The sequence below is a fragment of the Neopelma chrysocephalum genome, unplaced genomic scaffold (genome assembly GCF_003984885.1).
Source record: "Neopelma chrysocephalum unplaced genomic scaffold, ASM398488v2 Primary Assembly neopelma1_24, whole genome shotgun sequence".
NCBI lineage: Eukaryota > Metazoa > Chordata > Aves > Passeriformes > Pipridae > Neopelma > Neopelma chrysocephalum.
This window is the reverse complement of record NW_020897693.1, coordinates 19,132,664-19,156,256: the sequence shown is the minus strand read 5'-3', so window position 1 is coordinate 19,156,256 and position 23,593 is coordinate 19,132,664. Positions and strand designations below refer to the sequence as shown.

General features: G+C 42.1%; 2 protein-coding genes across 7 annotated transcripts in view; both read right to left on the bottom strand.

Moving 5' to 3' along the window:
• Positions 1–7: 7 nt before the first annotated feature.
• Positions 8–8,838, bottom strand: JMJD7 (jumonji domain containing 7). Its single transcript, XM_027706751.1, has 8 exons — positions 8,765–8,838; positions 8,036–8,189; positions 6,893–7,146; positions 6,335–6,391; positions 5,826–5,921; positions 3,479–3,555; positions 2,271–2,430; positions 8–622 (listed from the first exon to the last, which is right to left on the bottom strand). Exons 1-8 carry the CDS (start codon positions 8,829–8,831, stop codon positions 534–536), a joined length of 954 nt encoding a protein of 317 aa, XP_027562552.1. The 5' UTR covers positions 8,832–8,838; the 3' UTR covers positions 8–533.
• An 89-nt stretch (positions 8,839–8,927) lies between these two features.
• The window catches only part of MAPKBP1 (mitogen-activated protein kinase binding protein 1), a 102,342-nt gene continuing 87,676 nt past the window's right edge, over positions 8,928–23,593 (bottom strand). For 2 of the 6 annotated variants that reach the window (XM_027706708.1, XM_027706709.1), the window contains 7 exons: positions 23,440–23,585; positions 22,860–23,030; positions 21,917–21,995; positions 20,075–20,385; positions 18,371–19,282; positions 14,936–15,021; positions 8,928–13,952 (listed from right to left, as the gene is read on the bottom strand). In XM_027706708.1, the coding sequence (XP_027562509.1) occupies positions 13,659–13,952; positions 14,936–15,021; positions 18,371–19,282; positions 20,075–20,385; positions 21,917–21,995; positions 22,860–23,030; positions 23,440–23,585 (1,999 nt within the window). In that variant the 3' untranslated portion in view covers positions 8,928–13,658. The remainder of the gene's footprint in view (positions 13,953–14,935; positions 15,022–18,370; positions 19,283–20,074; positions 20,386–21,916; positions 21,996–22,859; positions 23,031–23,439; positions 23,586–23,593) is intronic. The other 4 variants (XM_027706700.1, XM_027706705.1, XM_027706710.1 and 1 more) reach the window with 3 other exon arrangements.

The window sequence follows — 23,593 nt, the reverse complement described above, 5'->3', positions numbered from 1 at the left end:
AGAAATAAACTTTTAAACTGACCTATTTATTCCAGAAGTTGTAGTTTCCCACCATTAAAACACCAGAGCCACTGAACTTAGTGAATTACAATTGTGCAGGACTTTTGCCTTAAGCAGAATGCCTGTGTTGGACAGATGCAGCCTGATGCACAGGTGAGTGGCAGAGCAGATCCTTCCTTGTCCACTTGGGTTCTTATGCAAAAAATGTGTAGATCTGAACAGTCAGGGCTTCTGTTTTGGGATTTTCAAAACCTGGATTGCCTCCCTTCAAATTCTATTTTGCTCGCCATCACTGAGGCTACATGCAAAGGCCTAAAAGTGCTATTATCAAACCTTCTCCTGACAAGCCAAAAAATCTGGCCAGTTGATCTGGACTCTGGAATCAAGCAAAGTAGCCATGATCTGTTTGGCAGGCATTGTTGACGATAATTGAGTTCTTTTTGTGTGAGTCACGTTCATACTCCAGTCACAAGATGCTGACGATTGTATCGCATCAAAAAAGAGAGATCACACGCTCGAGTCTCCCATCTCTGCTACAGCGTTTTCACAGCTTTTGTGAGACCATCTAGTAGTTGATAATAGCTGTACTTAAGGTCATATTCCATGTCATACCAATAGTTCACTGAGGAGACAAGAAAAAGGAAAAACATTTCTAAAGCTAGAATGTAATGATTTACAAATATGTTCATAGACTTATACACAGTTCAGTTAGTACAGGCTTTTCCTCATTACAGACTGAACTTTGGAATAAGCAAATCTTTGACTACAGCCAAAAATAACATAAGCGAACAATGGTGTTCTTTAATAGTGCTGCCAGTGCAACTCTTTCTTAACCCAAACCTACTCCTCTTCATACTCTATAGTGGAGACTCCTTGAAGCACAAGCTGACAAAATGTTTTGGAATAGAAAACATATGGTTCTGTTTATACAAAAAATATCAAACCACAAAGTTTAATATCTGGATAGGAACCCTTCTTCCCGTATAAAGGATCGCAAATTCACCACTACTTCACAATGGCCATCAATTAGACAGTGCTTTAGTTCTGCTTCTTGTGTTAATTTTGGTGTATGTTTCCTAGAAAAATTAAACCAAGCAGTGTAATATTGTATCAATGCTTCTTGGAGGAGGATATACTCTAGCTTCAGACATTCACTGGACCAGACCCAGAGAATATTGATTTTTCAAGTGTGTACAGACTGTACTGTGGTAAACAGACTAAAGGTCAAATAAACTCAAACTCTTTTGCATTTCTTCTAAATGCAGAAAAAAAGAGTGCCCAGAGGCTTGCAGCTGGAAACAACACTACTTTTTCTAAAACATCTTCTGATTTTTTAGAGGACTGAGGCAACAGCACTGGGGAAAGAGAATCAGAAATACTGCTTTACTGGTGGCTTGTCTTTTTATCACAGAATCACAAGTACTGACAAAAAGGGCTTGCAATATTTGCAGTGTTACACTAATACTAATGTTGTGTTGTTCAAAATACTTTTTCTTGACAGACAGCATTATTCCAGGTAAAGGACAGCAAAAATCCCTTCCTCAAACCTTGCAAAGCTTTCATGACATGACAATAATATTTTGCAGTATCCCCACCTCTCCACCTGCACCAAAAGAACAATGTTTGCAATTCTGGAACTCTCTTGGGGAAGGAAAAAAAAAGGGATATAGAGGTGATGATAAATCCTACAAATAAAGAGACAACAAGACTTTTGATAAGTGCAGGGGAACAATAACAAACACAGGATTATCAGCAAGATAAGAGACTGGGTCAGAACATTTCAGCTCACATGAAAACAGAGTATCTTTCATGTTGTGTCTACATCTATGCCCAAAAGTCATTCACTTTCTGTTTTCCTTTTCTTCCTCCAGGGTTTCGGGCTTTTTTGCCATGTGATAATGCCACATGCTACATGCAGTTTCTTCGCAAAATATAGATGACCAGTTGCAGTTAGCAGGTTAGACAGACAAACTGCTTACTCCATGTCTTAAACAGAAACTGGATCATGATCACTGCATTAGCTATCCTTCTTCAGACCTCACAACTAGAAAAGCTTTGTCTTCTGCTACATCCCAAGCACTTGTCAACCAAGCTACTGATTATACACAAAACAGGCTGCAAGGAGGTAGCCCCATGGGATCTGCTGAGATTGTTATTTCAACCTGCAGAGAGGCAGATAACTTGAAAGTTATCTGATGCTTTGTTGTGGGATATCTAGCTGCATACCCACCACAGTTCAAAAATGTATCTGGAAATACTGTGTCTTTTACCTGCTATACAGCCATGTGATTGCTGAACATGATGGAACCAGAGAGAAGGCAGATATAACATCTCACCAGCTTTCACTGTACACTGCAAAGGTTGTGCCTGAGCATACTCTGGATACAGTTCCAGATTGGGGTTCAAGGGGTCCAGAGGGATCCAGGGCACCTGAAGGCAACAGAATGTGTATATGGTACTGACCCTGGCAAAAAATTCCAGCAAGCTTCCAGAAAATCAATTGATAGTCAAACTTACTAGGTTACAAAACATGTACTTTATCTAGCAAAACATGTACAGCTACACAGTTTCCCACATGCAATTGGGAGCAGGTCAAGGATGCAAAAATTTGCCTCCTTCAGTGATGGATTTCTAAATAGGGAAAAGGTGATAAATGTCATCCATGAGATTGCAGTCTCGTGGTATACTTTCAAAACACCTCCAGCCCCTTAAGTCACTCGTTCCTCCTACATTCAGTACTTAAATACTTTATCTGCACCAGTCTTTTTATAAATTCCTTTCTTCTTCTTCTTAAGCTCTCTGGTCTAATTTTTATTCCCAGCAACTAAAACACCTCTTGTTGCTGGAAAATCCCTCTTGCATGCATTAATTTCTTCTATGCCCTACAGAATTATTAACCTCAGCACTCCACCTTAATGCGTTACAGGAATGACATTCCACGAGCAACATTCTGGAAACAGAGAACAAGCCCCAGCTCAAGTTTTGTTGTAGCATTACTCACACATTGCAGAGGTAAAAGGCAAGAGATTAGATTCTACTGAGGTTTTGTGAAGTGCCTCCTTTTAATCAAATAAACAGTGCTACTACTAAGAAAACACAATTTATTCATTGAGACAGATATGTTTTATTGCACTGGGTGATACCACTGTAGAGCAAAATGTAGATCTGAGTAGAGGTCAAAAGAAAGTGAATGTAGAGGGGTCTATTTCAGTCTGAATGCAATCAATTTGTTTATTGTTGATGCATTTAAAACTGGAACTGTAAGTTTGGTGCATGGAAGATAGCTTATGCTATCAATGGTTTCAGGTGTGCAGTAATAAATCTTTTTTTGAAGTTGGGTATCCTTTGCAAATAGTAAAATACAAGTGAAATATCTGGGCATTCTCTTCCCAGTAATAAAGGATTTCTAAATATCAATCAATATGCTCAGTTTGAGGGCTCTCTACTATATTGATTATGTTCTTTATAAACTTTTTACCTTATCTGCAGTCTTCTCATCCACAATTTCAAACGAGCCATCTTCTGATACCTGGTAGGTTGCTGGCTGATAGAGCTCTGGAACGAGAGAAAGAATTAAATGGCACAACTCAGAGAAACTAATGGCATGTCACACTTTCACCAAGTAAAAGAAAAATTAGGACAAAACCTTTTTCAACTTACTGTACTCACTATCCTTCCCTTTCTCTATTTCAAATTTTATCCATTTTCTTAATAATTTTTTTAAGTCAGTCTGAATACTAAGCTGCCTTCCTGTTCGGAATTCCAATTTTCTTTCTTCACAGGAATTCTCCCCAAAGCCCATTTGTATCCCAGGCCTATTTTGTTCCAGCCTTCTTTCCTTTTCAGAAGTCATAAATGCATCCCTGTCTTACACATCATTCTATACTCAGGTGTTTCTTCTTAGGTCAGTCTAGCAAGGAAGCACTCAGAAGGGTTATTAGTGACTCATGGCCAGCGTTTCACTTTTAATTTTAATTGATGGGGCTCATCAACTGCTTTAGAAACTGCTGGTTGCTTTTCTTTAAGTATGTGGCTTTCCAAGCCCTCCCTTGAGAGAGTTTCTCTCCATTAATTAACCTGATGCTCAAAAAGACGGAATTGTCTTTTTACTGCACGCTATGAAATGTTAGCATTATCTCTGTTCTATGCTTTAACAGTAACTTTTTTTACAAAGTATGATTTGTATCACACACAAGTATTTCATACATTCACATACATGCAACACTACCTCTCCTGCAAAGAAAGGCTGAGAGAGTTGGGGTTTTTTAGCCTGGAGAAGGGAAGGTGCTGGGAAAACCTTATTGCAGCCTTCCAGTACCTAAAGGGCGCTTATATGAAAGACAGAGAAAGGCTTTTACCAAGGCCTGTAGTGCCAGGACAAAGGCCAATGGTTTCATACTGAGACAGTGTAGAATTAGATTGGATATAAAGAAGACATTTTTTACAATAAGGTTCATGAGGCACTGGAACAGGTTACCCAGAGAAGTTGTGGATGTCCCATTATTGGAAGTGTTCAAAGTCAGGCTGGATGGAGCTTTGAGCAACCTGGTCTACTGAATGGCAGAGGAATTGACTCAATGATTTTCAAGGTCCCTTTCAACCCAAAGCATTATCTGATTCTATGACTTCAAGGTTGTAAACAAAATAAAAGCAGTAAATACTGTAGCAGCTCACATATCTAGGCAAAATTATATGTGTGTCATGCAGCACCTTGCATTCACTTAACCCAATGGTTTGAAAGTCAAGGAATGAGAAAAATAAAACCTTATTTTATGAGGCATAAAGTTAAGCTGTCCATCTTCTAGATGATGCTGCAACAAAGCAAACTACTGCTGTGCACATAGGAAAGCAACTTGAAGAAACAGAAAACAGGCAATGTAAAGCAATGCTGCCAATAAGAATCTCTTTGTCCAGTTCTCCAGTTTTCAGATATTCAGTTAGTAACTTGAATGTTTCATTAAATTACAACTTATTTTTAACCTTCCTGGCTTTTTTTCCTAAAGAAATGAATGAGCAGGCAGAATCCAAATCTGTAAACTATCAAAGATGACATGCTACAATACTGACAAGATACTTGAATAATTTAAATACTCTAAAGCTGAAGAGACTGCCACGAGTATCACAGAATCAAGTGAGTTGGAAAAGACCTCTAAGATCATCCAGTCCAACCTACGACCAAACACCACCATGTCAGCTAGACCATGGCACTGAGTGCGAGATCCAGTCTTTCCTTAAACACCTCAGGGACAATGACTCCACCAGCTCCCTGGGCAGCCCACTCCAATGTTCAATCACCCTTTCTGTGAAGAAATTCTTCCTAATATTCAACCTAAACCTCCCCTGGCACACCTTGAGGCTATGTTCTCTTACTCTAGCTGCCTGGGAGAAGAGGCCGACCCCACTCGGCTACAACCTCCTTTCAGGTAGTTGTAGAGAGTGATGAGGTCTCCCCTGGGCCTCCTTTTCTCCAGACTAAACAACCCCAGCTCCCTTCATAGGACTTACTCTTTAGATTCCCAACAAACCTACCCTTTCCTGGACTCACTCCAGCATCTTAATGTCCTTCCTGAATTGAGGGGCCCAGAACTGGACAGTATTCAAAGTGCATATCAATGAGCCTATAACTTTACTGGATTGGAAAACCTGACCTCAGAATAACATTTGTATTACAAACACGAAATAGAAGAGATTTCTATTCACAGTGGAAAGCGTAATACTGCATAAACATCAAAATGTTTTCTCTGCTTCCTTTTTTTCATATCTTTCTATGTTTTAATCTCTCCTCCTTCCAACTTCCAGACATATTGCATAGTAAAATGATGTACCATATGGGATGAAGGGACGGTCACTCGGTGGATGCAGTAGAAAATATTTCTCTCCAGATACCACACAGTACAAGTTCTCATAATGATCTTTATGTACTAGGATTGAGAAAAAAATGTGGAGAAAGAGAGAAAATCAGTGCTATTTCCTTCTCTGCACCAGAAATTATAGTCAACTGAAAATATCAGCTTGTCCTATTATCATCAGGCTGCTTCCTCCTCTTGTAGCCAGTGGGAGAGGAATGTAACAACATCATGTTGTAGCAAAAGCATTGAATAAAATAAATTGTCAGTGCCTTGCCTGACACAATGCTAAGTAGATGCACCCAGAGACACAGTAGCAAGAGGCCACAGAAGAGCAGAAGGAAGAATGCAAAAAAAAAAAGCATGCTAAAATAGAACTGTCTTGTCAGAAAAACCACACAATCCTCCTGAGCCACTAACTCAAAACAAACCCTCTTAAACCTATGCTGAAAGCACGCAGAAGACTTACAGCGCCATAAGGTACGTACAAGATGTCACAGCTGCTGATTCCCCAAGCCAGAAATTCACAGCATCAGGCTTCTTGCCTGTATGAATATAGAAATACTGTCAACAACAACAAAGAATATATCTCATGTTTAAAAGCGTTTCAAATCATTTTTTGCCAATTTCTGCCAAATTCTGTCCTGTAACTTCCTTTGTAACTATGACAGGTTTCATTGCAAATAGCATTCTGTGAACAACAGAAACCTCCTTTTATACTGGGAGCACTGAGCCAAAACCAGACTCTAGATCAGAGAAAAGCCACTTGACGTAAAAAAGTGCTACGTGGCACTATCACCACATTTTTTCAGTTGTGAGGGTCCCAATGCACAACCAAGACCCTGATTGCAAAGCAATCCAACCCCAAAACTTGGATTATTTTATTAGGTATTCTACCACTTCTGCTTTCTAAGAGGATGAAACCAAACTGAGCTGTGGCATTCAGAAAGAGAACGAGAATTCAGCAGTGATTGTTTCACCCAGTGTGATTGTTTCAAAGCTCCATGCAAAACATTTACTGAATACAGGAGAAATAGAGGGTTTACCAAGTGCCTCAGTCATCCATGGTATGTCAGGCTGCACATCATTGACAAGTTCAGGGAACTCCTTGGTGAGGTTTGAACACTGCTTCTGCACATAGAATACGCTGGAAGAGGTCACTTTCTTCTCCACAATGTCCAAAAAGTCCATGAAAGGCATTTGGCGCTCCTCTGGCATGACAAAACGGTCCTGAAACACTGCATCTGCATAACCATTGGGTGTTACTGCCACACTCACTACCTTGGGACCTACTACCTCCCTGCAAAATAAATCAAAGGTTTATAGCCCGCCCTGCAATTGACCCACATATTAGATACTGGTTACTTCAAAAACAACATGTTTCATGAGCAGCAAAAATAAGAAGGCTGTCTTTCCATGGATGGGTGTCTCTAGATTACATTTTCTACTGTCTGGTAAGGACTCTTGCATTCTGCTCCAACTGCTCCCATCCGAATTCTCTCCTAACAGGGAAGTTCACAAAGGAGCTCTGTTTTCCTCCCTGCAGGTAGAGGGCCCTCTTCAGCTGCTTCTTTTCATGACTCATGACAGAGCTTGATATTCTTTTGACCACTCAACGCAGCCAAATCCAAGAGTTCAAGGGTTCACATGTTCAAAAACAATTGACCAGGGAGAAGGGGTGGACAGAAACTGACAGATACACATATCATGAAGCTAATAGCCCTTAGTTCCATAGGATATTTAGCTTTAAAACCTACACATTAGATCTAACCCACAGATTTTAAGTCTAACCATAAATCCCCTTGTAAAGAAGGACTTTTCTTTAAAAATTCATTCATTGTTAAAATGCTCATTGTTTGGTTTTTTGACTAAAAGTTTGTTCAATCATGAACCAGTCAGTCCGTCCTTACAGTGCTACAGCCCCACTCCAGCAAGCTGGGTTTCAATAGCCTAAGCCTGTTGGCTGCACACAGCCAAAACACCAATCCACCTGGCTGCCTCAGAACTGGTAGAACAGTATGTTTGCAAGGAATAAATTTGCACCTGATCTTAGAAAGATTGAACATCTTCATACAGAAACAGAGAGGAATCTGAGCTAATCTTGCAAATAAAAGCAAAGATTAACCAAGGGTTTTTTAGTGAGGTCAGCCGAAATTGACAACCGGTCCTGCTCCAAAGCTTGTTCATACCTGAGGTATGCTGAGGTCCATTTCTTCAGAGCCGGCCAGTGGCTGATGGCATTGCGAATTATACAAGGTTTATTTGGACTCACCCACTCTCGATAAAACTCCAGCGGGGATGGAGGCCTATCAAGATAGGGTACAGACTCCGGCCACCCCAGCTCTGTCCAGGTAAACGACAAACAGTGTTACTCAGCATCCCGGGAGAATTGCCTCCTGCCACCACACTGCTTCAAATCCCACACCACATGCAGCCGACCAAAAGTGAGTGGTGTACCCCCACTGGATCCAGAAATTCTCTGTTAAAACCCAGGGGGCGTTGGGGGGTTTCAGAGCCAGATGGAAAACTCAGGCCGTCGCCCATGAGGATGAAAGGCATATGTTACAGGAGGTACAACTCCCACACAGAGGTGATACCACAGGATCGTTTATGGGAAGCTGGAGTAGTGCTTTGTTTTGCTGTTTTATACATCGGAAAACAACCCAAAAAAAGCCCTTTCCTCGAGTTTCGGTTGTTGTGGGGTTTTTTTCCCTGCGGCCTTTCTGCTGCACCTTCACCTCGAAAACATGAGGCTGACGGCACAGTGGGCGCCCCAGTTCACGTTCCGCTTTGTTCTCCACAGGCGGGCGGGCCGTGCCCCCGGAGCGCGGAGGAGCCAGCCCGGCACCAGCGCCCGTCACAGGCGGGGCCACCCGCGGCCTCCCGGCCCGCCCCCGCCCCGCCGGCCCGGCGCTCACCGCGGGCCTCCCGCGGGAAAGCAGCCAGGCAGCCCCTCACGGCCCGCAACCCCTCACCCTCCGCCATGCCTGGCCCGACCCCGGAGGAGGAGGGGCCGCCGGCTCCCATTTCTCCCCGCCCCTTCCCCCGGAAAACGAACCTCGGGCGAGTGGGTCGCGCAGCTCGGTAACAAATGGTCACTTGTTTATTTGAAACAGTTTAAGACACGGAGTACAAATGAATACAGAGTTAAAAACTGCTCCCGGGGGAGCCTCACAGTGCAAAAAAAAAAAAAAACAACAAACAAAAACAAACAAAGCAAAACCAAAAACAAAATAACCCAACAAACGAATTTTTATTTTTTCCAAATAATAATAATTAAAAAAAAGTACTTTACCTAAAGCCAAAAGTATAAAAACACACATTTATAAATAAAGCATGAGGGATTTTTTTTTTGTTTGTTTGCTTGTCTCGTTTTTTACAGGGGTGAAGGAAAAGGGCAGTGTCGGAGAACACAGGTGAGGAGGTGCCTGCCCGGTGCGAGGCGCACGCAGGGCACACGGGGTGCACATGGCTTGTTCCTAACGCTGCTGCCCCACACGGCTTCCGCCGCGCCGCGCAGCAGGTTACACACACCAACACAGCTCCAGTCGACCCCGCTTACTCGCACACACGATCTGAAACATGGGACACGCTGGACTTACCCAGAGAAGGAAGCACGTGCTCTCTCCGGGGTTGCTAAACGACCTGTCTACCATTTTAATGAGGTTTCTTGTCATTTAGTATCCTGGATGCTACACATCCAAAGGGATGGGGGTGGGGGGAGACACTGTATACATGCATGAATTTACCAAGGGTGTTTAAATACCTGCATTTCTTTTTTTTTCTTATATATATTTATATACATATTCGTTCTTTTTTAAAAATTTAATTGGTATGTTTCTACTCCCAGAAAGAAACATCTCAATTCCTCTGAGTCATGATGAAGTCTGCAAAACGGGGGACTGGGGACGGGGCTGCTGTAAAGCCTTGGCCCAGTTATCACATGGGAGGCTGCATGGAAAGGAGGGGACAACCTGAGAGAGGAGGTGGAAGAAATGCAGATTCCCATTTCCACAGCTCCTGGGTGCAATTGCGGGATGGGGAGGAGGGTGTTATGCGCCTGCAGCATGAAATAGAGAGTTTGCTGCTCTCTCGGGTTGCAGCCCTTTCTATTGGCCCAGTTCAATAGAGAGCCCTAGAATGAACTGAGGGGTCCCACGGGTAACGAAGTACTATTTCTAAGATGGAAAAACCTCCCCTACAACTTCTCATTTTGACCAGGAATGTTAGGTTGGAGGGGGAAAAATGTATGCAAAGAGGATAGGTAGGTCCAAATTATTTTTACAGGCTTTATGTTAAACAAATACCTTGTCTTAACACGGGTATCTTGTGTCTGTGCTAATACCCACACAAATCAGTAAGAGGATCATAAACCATTAAGAAGGATAGACTCAAATTTATTACCTCCTCTGACAAGTCTCTTTGCTTCCCATGCAGTTACCATTCAGCATTTCTCTACCGGCCCAATGGACAGCCTGTGATGAAACATACTCACAAGGTGCAACAAAATGAAACATATCTCTTTGTTCTGTAAACTAGAATGTTTAGGAATATTTCCTACTGCCAGCAATAGGAAGTTAGTAGGGAAGAATCAGTTGGATCAATCTCAAATTATAAAGAGCAACACTGCTCCTCATCCCTCTCACCAACAAACTCGTGGCACCAGCATCTCCTTTACTGGGCTTCTACTACTCAATTCATAACATCAAAGCCTTAAACAAACAGCCACAACTTTGCCATTTGAGAAAAGAGCAGTTGCTTAGAGAACAGCAAGAGAAGAAACAAGAGGCCCAACAGGACGTTTTTAAAAACAAACCCCTTCCAATTCATTCTTCAATTACAGACCATCAACTCCAAGTCCTAAACCTACTTTCCTAAAGCCTTTCGGTACTCTACCTTTCACAGGTATTGGCCAAATGGTGTTCTTCAGGCCAAAACTCTCTACTTCTACTCTGTTTTCCCGAGTCTCCTACATATACTATTCTAAATTTATTTTAAACTACACAACTATTCTCCAGCTGATCTACTTGCCTGACACTTCTCTTACCATCATTCTGATCAGATTTTACCTCTGGTTTCCTGTATACAGCCACGACCCTGAGCAAAATCCATTCCCAGAAATAAAACCCATTGTGATCAGCTTAAAAACTAGATTTGTTTCACATGACTCATTGCCAAGGAGCTTTGTTCCACATCTCTATGTCAGCTTTACTGGTTGTTGCTCTTTATCTTAATGGGAATTTCATTCTCACCACTGGCTCTTCTGTACCATCTCTGACTTTTTTGTCACTACCTCAAAGTTTAAATAATAAAATGGAATAAAATTGCACAAGGAAGTCATATAAAGAACCCTCAAACCGTTATCAACAGTACCAAAAGATACTTAGATTGAAGGGACTGCTATTTTTCCTGAGTGTCTTATTGCCCTAGTATAGCAAGAGATTTCCTGTATACTAAGACATATGTTCACAGTCTGAAAGTGGAGGAACTGGTCACCTCAAAAGCAAGCTTGATCCACACTAACTCCCATCACAGACCCAATATGACTGTCATCATACATTCCACTCGCGGCCTCTCCAACAGACCTTTTCACTCAAAGAAACCGCCAGACATTTCCCCTCTGGTTTTCAACTTGCCTTCCTTTGCAAAACCTGTCTGTGCAAGAGAAGCTGCCCATGGGACCAAGCACACCAGCTGATTCAGCACAGTGCAGTGCAGAGACAGAACTAGAAAATAACACTTTTAAAGTTTCAGTACAAGCCCATGGAAGGAAGGTTAGCAAGGACACCTGAAACATGATTAGGCAGATTTAAATTACAGGCAGAAGCAGCTGGAAAGCTCTCAAAGTGTTCCCATACTCCCATGTCCTGAAGCACTCAGCAGTGGTGATCAGGCAGCAAACCTATTAGGGGGAGAGAGAGAACTGCAGATTATTCAGCTCTAGAGTTATTTGGAAGAAATAGGTCATCCTACAATAGTCTGGCCAGCCCAGTAGAAAAAAGGCTGCACTGCAGATGTGCAGTCACAGAAAGACAGAGAAGTCAACAGACCACATCTCCAAGTGCCATAGGGCTTCAGAGAAACAATAGCCAGGACAGTAAAATGAAAGAAAATTTTTCCAACCTATGTAACCTATGTAACCGAGTGATGCAGTCTGGCTGCCTTTGACTGACTTCCACAGATGATGGCAGTCTCTCTCTCACCAAAGGCTTGCATTAGTTTTATAAACTAGGATTACACTGCTCTGCCTTAAAATAAATGCAAGACAGACAGCAGATGGAAGAAATAAAACATTTTGTGTATCTGCCCTTGTTTTTGAAAGGAGTGGGAGTAAGGGGGAAGGTGCTGAAGAATTTCATTGGTTTAAAATTTTTTTTTCTTAGCTTATTATTGACCTGAAAACATCACTGGACAGTTTTAAGCCACAACAAACACAAGTTAGCATAGGCTTAGAGAAGCTCCACAGGGCAAGAAGAATATTGCACACACAAATGCAAGAAGAGAAGATTTTCTGTTTCTCAGACCAGAAGTTCATGAAAAGCAAAGAGGCTGGAGGTAGGGGTAATGGTAGTAATCACACCCCAAAATATCTTGTTTGAAGTTCTTGGGAAATCATTTTCTGTGGGGAGTTGAAATAGCTTTACAAAAGGTAAAAGAATCCCAACTTTCTTCAGATGTAAATATTCTGTTTTCCTGTAAAGGCAAGAAGAAAACATCTTCCTATCACACTGAAACAAATTACATGGATGAGTCATGACACTGAAGATCTCTCAGATCCAGAGTTACACTGCAAGAGATGGAAACAAGTTTTTCTGTGTCACTTCTCAACAAATAAATCATCACCTCAAATTTCCTAGTCATGACAACATCAAAGTCAATATCCAATTCCTAATTATGAAAAGTGGCTGAAACAGACTTTTGTATTGTATCTAAATCTCATTTTTAAATATCTGCAGAAAACCTGGTCTGAAGTATCAATATAACATCAAACTTCAGATAAAAAATACCACTAACGAATTCATAAAGTAATCTCCAAAGCATGGTCCAAGGGATGCAGAGCATTCCCCTGGAAGTGAATGCAGATAAAATACAGTGTGGGGACTGTCTTGAAACAAAAGAAAAGCAGACAGGGTCATCAAACAACAGCAGGATTACTGCAGATAACAAAACTAAGGCAGGAAAAGAAAGAACAGCAAGACAAGATTTAAGCAGAGAACAGTTCATTAATTGCACAGACACTCCAGCCTGTCTCCCTGTTGGAGGTTTATAATACAGAGATTGTTTCTCGCTGGGATATGGCAAAGGGATTGACAGTTCTTTTAAAGGACAAAGATAACAGCCACAAACATGGCACAGAGGAACAGTCAGAGAAATAAATTAATAAATAAACCCAGAAAAAGTCTGCTTCTTGATTCTCCTGAAGCCTTGGAGAGGAAAGGATTGGCTTCACTTGGACTCCTTTGCTTTTAGTCAGCAGTTCAGAATTTCTTGGATAAACTGGAATTTCTTTGTTTTTTTTTTAAGTGCCAAACATCCTGACTGGCTATGAAGAAACTTCAAGGCAATTTCTCCAAACTCCTCTTTCAAGACTTTGTTTAGAGACGGGAAGTTGAAAAAAAATATTAAAACTGTGGCCAGCACATTGCTAAGAATTAGAGCAAGTCTGTTGTAGGAGCCTGAGGAAATCCATTTATAACGGTGTCCCCATCAGCCCTAGACCAGTGTGATGATAGCATCGGTCTGAAGCTCTCTCTGTGGTCCTCTTCTTGGGATTATTTCTGTGTACACACAAACACCTGAAAGCCACCCGTCCTAGAGCTTTTTGTCCATGCGTCGTTCCACAGCTTGTAGCAATAGCTCCGAGTACTGTTCCAGCAAAGCTAGTGTCTGCTCATCTCCCAAACCCTTGGGACTCGGTAGATGGGCACCGCACCCCTCATTCAATGGGTTAGTGTTATCTTGTGGCTTTTCCAGTACCTCCTCAACCTTTGGAAGCTCTTCCTCATCCTTCAGAGAGTCCAATTCTTTCTTCATTGAGGAGAATGTTTCTGTCAGGAGGCCTGCTATTTTATCTTTGTCAGTAGAAGATTCTGTATTATTTAACACCTGAAAACAAAAAGGGGTGAGGGGAAAAAAAATGCATTTGGGTGTAGGTACAGCACCAAGCAAGCAGTTTCAGCCTTTTAGGGAGATGAAGCCATGAAGATTTACAGACCAATCTAGTGTCCTTTTCTTCAACGTTCAAGACTGCCTATTTAGTCATGGGCAGGGCATGCACCTAATACTGCTAAGTCACACAAAATCCAGAGGCATTACTCCAATAGGACAGAGATGGGAAGTACATTTTTGGGTAGAGTTCCCCTTATACTGGGCTTAAGGAGGTGCTATGTTTCCCAGCTGCAGCACAGGGCCACAGTCTGCTTTCCCTCCTGTCTGCCAGATGCAGCTGGTCACAGGAATGGAGCAAGGTCAGAGTGCTGTGGCCAGAGCTGCAGAGGACCACATGGCAGATCCTCACCAGAAGTTTCACACTCATTACAGGAGACCTGACAGATCAGTGCTAAGCAAAGAAATGAAGAGCTGTTATATCGTTCTGCATGTAACTCTGGTCTGGCAGCAAGGGGGACAGGAGAATGGTTGCATGCTCCCTTTCACAGCTGGATTCCCATGGTATCTCACATTTGCTAATCCTTTTCCCATGCATCAAACACAAAGAACAGATGGGGATAATAAAACTTAAAGCTCCTATATTTCATATCCCAAAAGCACTGTATAAATATTAACTAATTCCCTAATACCCCTTTGAAAAAGAGCATATTGTTATCTTCAGTTTACAGATAGGCTAAACAGACTGAAAAGTTAATTGATTTGCTCAGAGTACCATAACAAACTATTGGCAAATCCAAAAGCTGGAAATCGGGAGCTCCTGCCTCCCTGGTTCAAGCTTAAGGTGCAGTCAAGCGGACAACCAGGCAGCTTGTGAGCTCTCCAGTCGGAGAACACCTTGAGCCAGCAAGCACACACCTTCAGTGTTTGTGGGCTGCGAAGCCAACCTGCCGTGACAGAGCCCATGTCTCAACGTCACTCACCATGCGGTAAAGGTGAATGGCCTTGCGCATGCTGTCCTGGAGCTCGGATACCACGTGCTCACACTGCTCTATGCTGATGCCTGATTCTGAATGGAAGGGAAAAACAAAAACATGAGTTAGGGCATAAACACTCCACTATCCGCGATCTCACAGTTGGGTAAGAAAACAGGGTTCTTAACACATATTTGAAAGATCATGTGCACACTTCTTGTTCAATTTTTAGGGCTGGTTTGAGCAAATCATTAAATAGGCAAGTTCTACATGAACTTTCCTTCATACTACCTAGAGATGCTGCTTGTTTCAAACATATCTATTTTTCCAATCTCTAGATTCTCCAAAGTCAGCAATGTTTTTTCTCAGGTTGCACATTTTTGTCACAGTCAAGGATAGCCACAGATTACACATTTTCAATTATAATTAAAGTCAAGTTTGTATTAAGGCTTCCAGTGGCAAGAGGGACTGATCTGAGTAGCCCCTAATTTAGCTTCCACGTAGTCAGAAATTTACAATCTTCCCCTCAAGTATCCTTCTGCACAGTGTACGGCTAAATGCTGAGGATGATAGATTATACTGAATTATTACACTGTTCTCTAGTGAGGACTGTGGTCCAGAGGAGTGCTGACAAACAAACTCCATTACAACAGAATCACATTTCTGAGCAATTCAGGACATACACTGCTGATACACCATAATTCAAAACTGAGAAAAGAAAGCAAGCAACTGAAGGACAGTATCTTCTGTCTGTCCCCACCAGATATTATCTCCAAAGCATCGGAGTCGAAGGCCTGCAATTTTTAATAAAATAAACACTTCCATGAGTTAGACATAAACCATGAACACAGACACACACACAGTCTGCGGTTATCTTCAATTTGCAAAGGCCTGGACACATTAGCACTATAATTTCTCCACTTCTAAGAACATCATCTTTGAACATGCTAGAGGGGATCTGAGCTAACTTTATGAATACATCTAGACAATGTTAAAACAAATACAGCTAGAAAAACATCTATTTATACATAAAAAAACACATCTAGAAGAACAAGGGGGCACGAACAAATCCTTCCATCTGCATGTTTTGATCCCAAATCACCAATGGAGTTTTAAGCACAGTGGGCTTCAGTGCAGTCCAAGATTCTTGCCTTCTGCCCCCCCTTCCCTCTTTATGTTTGAAACCCAGCAGTTTCTTCTCATGATTGTTTCTGGATTTGTCCTCTGATTATTCTTTTTATTCTGGTCTCCATCTCTGGGAGCTGCCAGTCTGGAGAAAGGTCACAAAACCTAACATAAATGCTTAAGTAACAGGCATTTTCTGCCTCTTGGGTGTGCAGTACAGAGCTCTTCAGAAACCAGCATAGAATATTAAACACAGTAACAGTATTAAGCACATCTACAGCATTTTAACTGTACATGTCAAAATGCTTTCACAAGAACAATTAATCGCTTTATCTGCAGCTGTTACACAAGAAGGAAAATGGAAGGACAGAAAAATTAAGTGGAAATCCAAAGTCACAGAGCAAGTCAGAAGCAGAACAGGTTCTCTGTCAGCCCTACAGTTTTAATCTAAACTGCCACACTGTAATTCACATAAGCCAGAGTAAGTTGTTCACAGCAACAACCAACTTGGATCTAAACAGCTTTTCCAGCATCTACCACTAAAGTTTTGGGAAATGCGGTCTGCAAGAACCTTAAGGCTGACAGCTGTCTTCTGAGAAAAAAAAATAATATTGGGGATCCACAGTGCTAAATCATCCTAACTCACTAAAGAATGCTGTTAAATATTCTGCCAGGATGTGCTATGTCTTGGGAGCTGTTTAAAAAAAATAAATCAATACTAAAAAAAAACTTGCTCTTTCGCTGCACTATCTGTGCTAATTCTGCAAACTGACCAAAACCCATTTTATATGTTGCCTGATTTCCAAATCTAGAAGAGAAAACTCTGCCTAAAGACTACATACTACTACAACTCTGCTGTAGAATGTGATTCCACAACTTCAGGCTGCATCTGCTGCTGGAAGAAAGTTCACCCCTGTGGGGGAAAGGTCTGAAAGTTTCAGACGTACTCACTGTCCTTTAGAGCAGTTACAGTACGAGAACAGCAGGTCCCTCACAAAACACTTCCTGTTTTACGTAACAGTGCTTCAATCTTAGAGAGTTTGATCCCTCTAGAAATGCAGAAAGAAAAATAACAGTGCATCAAAACCAGATTATCCTTCCACATCCCTTCGGTTCAGAAATATTGTGCTTAACTATTGTGATGAATAGTGCAACAGCCAGGCACCACAAAAAGTAATTGATCTGAGGATTACAGCGTTATCCCTTTTCAGATACGGGTAAGAACAATAATAGCAAAAGGGATTAAAAACTGTGCACTGCATAGCCGCTGAAGGTACAAGGTATCACTGCAGTGTTTAACATTCAGCTTTCTATTGCACGACTCGGAAAGATGTATTTCCTTTCAGATTGTGACACTAAAAAAAAACCTCTAGACGTTTTAGTACGTCAGCAGATGATGTGAGACTAAACTGCGTCTTCTCTGCTACTGGAGGTTTTCCTGCCTCGGAAGGCAGGATTTTTACTTCAGTTTGCAATTACCTGCTAGTTTTCATTTGACTGAAGTGCCTTAAACCAGGGCCTGTAGCAGATCCAAGAGCTGTTTTCAGCAGATGAAACAATTTCCCACCTCATACCTTTTTCTCCAAACTAGAGATAATATAAAAATTAATCCATGTTCTTTATGTTCAAACCCAAAGGCTATGCCTGCACATGCACCACATATCCATTTTGCAGACACATCCTCAAAGCAGACCAATAGCAGCTCAGAGACCTTCTCACTCCATAGGTGGCTACAGCAAGGAGCTCAGCCTGGTCAAGCCTTATCTCACACAAGAAAATTGTATGCAAACCCTTCTGGGCCCTGTACACTTGTATATTAACAACGTAAAGCTTGAGCTGCCTGGCATAACTTTACTGTCAGTGTTATCAGTGCTTGCTTGGTTCAGCTAGCACATGTTGGCCTGTACCTTCACCTGCTGATCAAACGTGCTATGAGAGGGCATGGGGGATGTGACCTACACACTCATGGGGATTCCAAGTATGTCAGCTTTTAGCATTGACCAGAAAGAGGTTTGAGTCCCTACAGGTAACTGTACAGCTAAATCACTAAAAACATGACAGTGCTGAGGTCTACAAAATATTCAGCTAAGAAGGACCATCAGACATAAGACCCAGAGGAAATGGAAACTAAAGACAGAGAAAAAGATGTTAGTTGAAGAAGTGTCTCACCATTGAGGGGATGGCTTATGGAACGAGACAGGTGCAGACAGGACGAGACAGGCCAGAAGCTGGACGTAAAGAAATGTGATGGGATCGTGAGGCGGTTCACAAAGACAGGAGACAGAAGGGGGAAGATAAGATACGGGTATCCATGCACACCTGAGACCTGTGCCAAGGCAGTTATAGACGTAGGAGACCTCGGCCTGATGGGGTCTAGTGGGCAAAGTCCAGGTTGGTTGTCTAGCACACAGGCGATGCCGGTGATCCTCTCCCTGCACCTGGGCAGTGTGCCCTCAGGAGACCTTAGGTGCTGGCCCTCTGACAACTCTCTCAGTTTTAGATTACTGACCCCTGGTTCATCCTGGCAATCTGTCCTTGAGACTGAACAATCCACTGGGCTCTCCTTAACAAGCCCTGTTGGGATCTCTCTACTAGGAACCAGAGACCCGGCAGTTTGGTTCTCCCTCTTGGAGACTCGGACCTCAGGAAAAGAAGGTTTCTTTTTAGAGGCCCCAGCTGGTGACTGTGGAGACTGTGGCTCAAGCAAGGTTTTTGTTTTGGTAGTGGGTGAGAAGGAGGCCAATGTGGGTCTATCAGGTAATGGTTTGGGAATGTCAAGAATCAGATGTGCTCGGTTTGATGATGCCAACTTGCTGTGGAAGGACTTGGGAGATGAGCAGTTTACAACTGGTTGAAGTGTAGGTTTCACTGGAACATTTTCTTTCACTGGTAGCTTAATCTTCTCAGCATCTGCTGTGGAACTAACTTGAGTCTTCTCTGTCACTGGAGGGCTAGTCCTCCCATCAGTCAACATTTCAGTGGAGGAACTAAGGTACAGATTTTCCCCTACAGATATGCTCCTTGACATCTTAGCCCGGAAGCTGGTTGTGGGGTTCATGTAGGACTTTGGTTTTGCAGCCCTGACATCTTTGGCCAGCAGAGCACCAGATCCATCCATCTTCAACATACTGGCTGATAACACCCTGCAATTGTTAGGTCTGGGATCCTTCTCGACCACCAAAAGAGTCTGAGGACGCTGCTTGGCAGAGGATATCACTCCAGGACCCTTATCTGTGAAAATTAAACAGACAAACACACCAAAAATAGACAAGAGCCTGCAGTGAATTCCTAAACTGGAAAGTAACAGAGCTGCTCCTGCCTATGTGACTCAGTTCAGCCCCTAGGAGATGTGTACAAAACCACTACTTCAGGTTAATATTACCAAGCCTCAACAGCTGTCTTTTTTTCCCATCCTTCATCCTGCTCAGCTCACACACTGCTGTTTTCCTGACAAGAGAGATTTATTCTTAAAAGCGTATGGTCAGAAGACCTCAGACTACTGTGACTGACTGTTAACAGAGAAGCCAGGGGAAGCAGGCGAAAAATTATATAGCTGTTGTGATGATTAGGTGAGTTTTCATTTTTTTTAAACAAACTGCATGCATAGTAATGGTCCATGAGTTGACTGTTTCAAAAACAGTTATTTCATATAGAGGGCATGGATACAGTAAGCTCTCTGTTACTGTCTCCTCCTTCCTTCTTTCTCTCCTCCTCACCCTGGGAAGCTTCAGTCTTGGCTTGGAGCAACTACCCAGAGCAAGAGAGAATTTTTTTGCAAATACTTCATTTTACCCTTGCCAATGCTCCTCCCACAGCTGCCAGACAAATATCAGAGACTGACGATTAGAAGACCAGCATCTGCATTACAAATTAGAAATATTTCCCCTTGAAAGGCTAGGAATTAGAAGACATGTAAAGCCTGTAGCTAAGAATGCAGAAGGAGATAAGCTTAATTCAAATCTCTACTCAAATGTCCCCATTTCATTCTTGGGTTTATACCTTCATTCCAACCTGTGTCCTTACCCTCATACACAAGGTCATGAACTGACTGCGCCTTTCTCATCACTGCATTCACAGGACCTTCTGGAAAGGAGGCAATAACTCGCCCAGGAGCCATACCAACTCTGCTCGCCTCCAAAGCCGATCTGCGTCTTTTCTGCACGCAAATAGCGCGATTTGAATTTACACGCTCCAGAAGCTGGCTGTTCTCCAGTGCATCATCAGGGTGGCTGCTGGCACTTTTCAATAAGTCTGGTGTAAACTGATTGGTCTGGGTTGGCAGCTCAATGGGCTTTGAATCCAGTATCAGATTTGAGGAAGAGAGCGACAATCGTCTAGAGGACACAATAAAGGAACCCCAGTTAAAACAAGTAAGTATGTTGCCCTGGATAAACAGGAACATGCATTAAGAGCCCTTCCCTATCTGGACTTTTCAAAGTCAAAAATGCCCTAAGATGTTACCACTTCATTCTACTCAACCTTGTAAGCTCTAGTCTTCAGGCATTTGCCCCTAGGCTGTGCAATCACAAATGGTATTGGGTTGCTGTTTCCGTGGAGGACACTGTAAAAAGTGAAGGCAAAACAGAAGGAAAAATTCTAGGTATAGGGAAGACTGGGCAAAGTCAGGTCAGGTCTTTTCTCTCAGCTCACCTTACTAACAAATCTTTTCAATTCTAAGATATCCTAAGAGGAAGTAATTATGCTTTCCTAACATTATGAAAGCATAATGACTAGGAAAGCTGGTCAGTATCTTCAAGAGAAAAGCCAAGTTTCCTCTTCCTCTCCACTGCAGACAAGCACTGAAAGAAGTGGGCTTATTTCAGAAAGGAGGCAACTTTCAATGTTTGAAGAGCTAAACAGATTAAAAGCCCAGAGGTTTCCATAACCTAAAATTACCTCTCTTGTTACATCTCTAAAACACCCATGACTTCCTACATCACTGAACTCTTCAATACAACTCTCCAGAAGTTTACACAATAGTTAACCAGTGCCTTTCTTCCCAAACATATGGTCTCAACATGAGATAGACTATGAGGCACTCCTGACAGCAGCAACAGCAGCCGAATACAGCAATAACAAACAACTTTCCCTAACATGGTAAATCTGGACACAGCTGGTGAACCATAGAAGATGAATTCAAATCTGCTCAGCCCTACACAAGGAATTCCTTTGAGCAGAGATTTCAGGTTGTCATTTTAGAGAAATACAGGAGTATTTGTTTGTTTTAAACATTTATGAACCTGAATCAACAAAAGTATTTACCTCATTTTTTGTTTGATTTTTTTCTTTGTTTGTTTTGTCAGGATTTTTTTTTTAAATAACAAGGGAAACAGCTTGGAGAGGCCTTTTAGGGTGCTTTAGGGCTGAGGGTTTTTTGCAAGAATAATATCCCCAACAGGCTTTGTATGAGACACCAGAATACCCTGTGAAGGCATGGGACCGAGAAACAAAGCTGAGTAAGAAAAAACCGTAAAACAAAGGAAAACTTCACAAGTCTACTTTCATTGTCCAAGCTGAATGAAATGCAAAAGAATAAACAGAGCATAAACAGTGAAGAGTAAATTAGATTATTAGCAATTCGTCCAACTTAATCAGTCAAGGCATTAATCATGAAACAATTAAGCACACTGTTGAAAGAGGAAAAAGAACAAAACAATAGTGTTGTTAGGAAGAAACAGAACAGCTAAAGTGAACCAGGACAGACTGTCCAAATCTGCAGCCAGCCTGCTACGCTAACACTTTGCTGTGCCTAGGCACACCAAAGCCAGAAGTTTGCTCAACTATTTTCACCCAGGACCTAGCATGAGACGTGCTCATACTAGTAAAAATAGACAGACAGGAACACTCAAACAAGCTGAGCCATACCTGAGAGCCGGGGACTGGGAAAGAAAGCGAGAGGAAATGCTGAGGTTTTCAGTTCTTTCCAGATTCCTACATGAGCCACCTAAAAATTTTGGTTAAAGAAGAGAGAAAAATGAGCAGTTTAGTTACAGAACAAACATTCTGACACATGCATTTTCTTATTGCAGAGACTATCAAGTGTTCCCTCATATACAAGGGCATTTTTTTGAGCTAAAACCACAGAGAATGAAATAATTACATTTCCTTTGCCTTTTCTGTTCTATTTAGATTAGTCTGCCTTAAGCTGCTACTCTCCCTAAGGGTACGCCTCCTCCTTTTTTGCTTCCCTTTGTGTCCTATCCTGACTGTGAGGCGCTGGCATCAAGCAGAAAACAAAACAATCAAAGAGGGGAAAGAAAGGAAAAAAAAAAAAAGAAAATTAATAGATATTGCTGCCTGCAACCATTATCAATTCTAAAAATATATGCTTTGTTCTGGAGTTGGTCGATAAAGACAAACCAGTTCCTTTGCCACTCTGACGTCTCCTGTTATTCTGTCCCTCCACCCAGCATTTCAGCCTTTTCTTTTGTGATATTTGCTATGCCTTGATACACCACTAGAGGCCACTGCGTGTCACCTATGGGGGGGGTGAACACAGTTAATACCTTCCTATGCAACAGGAAAAACTGGTCTGGGAACAAGAGAACGGCTCTTCAGGATTCCAGGGACAACACTTAACCCAAATTGACACAGGCCCCACTCTCATCCACACAAACTTACACATAGACCGATGGAGTTAACAGATGTCACACTTCTTCAGGCCTGTCTACACTGTTCCCCATTTTTCCCCCCTCCTCTACACACACATCCATAAAAGTATAGCAAAATTTGTAGCCTGGTTTGGTTCATACAGGGGAAAAATCAAGAGTGACCTCACAAAGTCTCCCCACCGAGGAGAGAGATGTACCTTTTCCATCAGTGTTGCTCAGGGTCCCAAAATGCTCCTTGAGGAACTTTTCCTGATCAGGTATCTGGGGAATTTCTCCCTCCGGCATGCAAGCACCCACATCCTCCTCTCCTTCTTCTCCTTCCAGGTCTGAAACGCCATCTACACTTAAGGGCTCAGTGCTTTCAGAATCTGGGAAAAGGCAAAAAAACTCCAATGCTGTAACAACTTAATCAGAGTAACATTAGTCAGGTTAAAAAAAAAGAAAAAAAATCAGTGAAGATGCTAAATTGAACCTAGAATGTTAAAGTCAGTCAGCATTACGTGTAATAATTCTCTAGTCTACCAATATCCCACAAACAACACAGCCTATGGGATAATCAATACTAAACCTGCCTCCTTATCTAGCAAGGTAAAAGAAAGCCAAAGATGCACAAGGAAAGTGTACCAACTCCTGCTTCTACAGTGGCTTCGCTCAGGTGTCTGTTCAAATGCGCCTGAATCTTTACAGCAGTACTAGTGTGACTAATAGGAGTGTGGCCTCAGTTCACCTCATGAAGAGTTCACATATAAATACATTTATAATGTTTTTGCATCTTACCTTCATTTGGATGGTCTGGGCTGGACAGACGACTGCTGCTGTAATCTACAGAGCAAGCACTGTCCGGACTGTGCTTGTCTGGGCATCCATTACTGTGATAACCTCTACATAGCTTCCCATGGGGCAATGCTTTTACCTGGAACTCACTACAAGA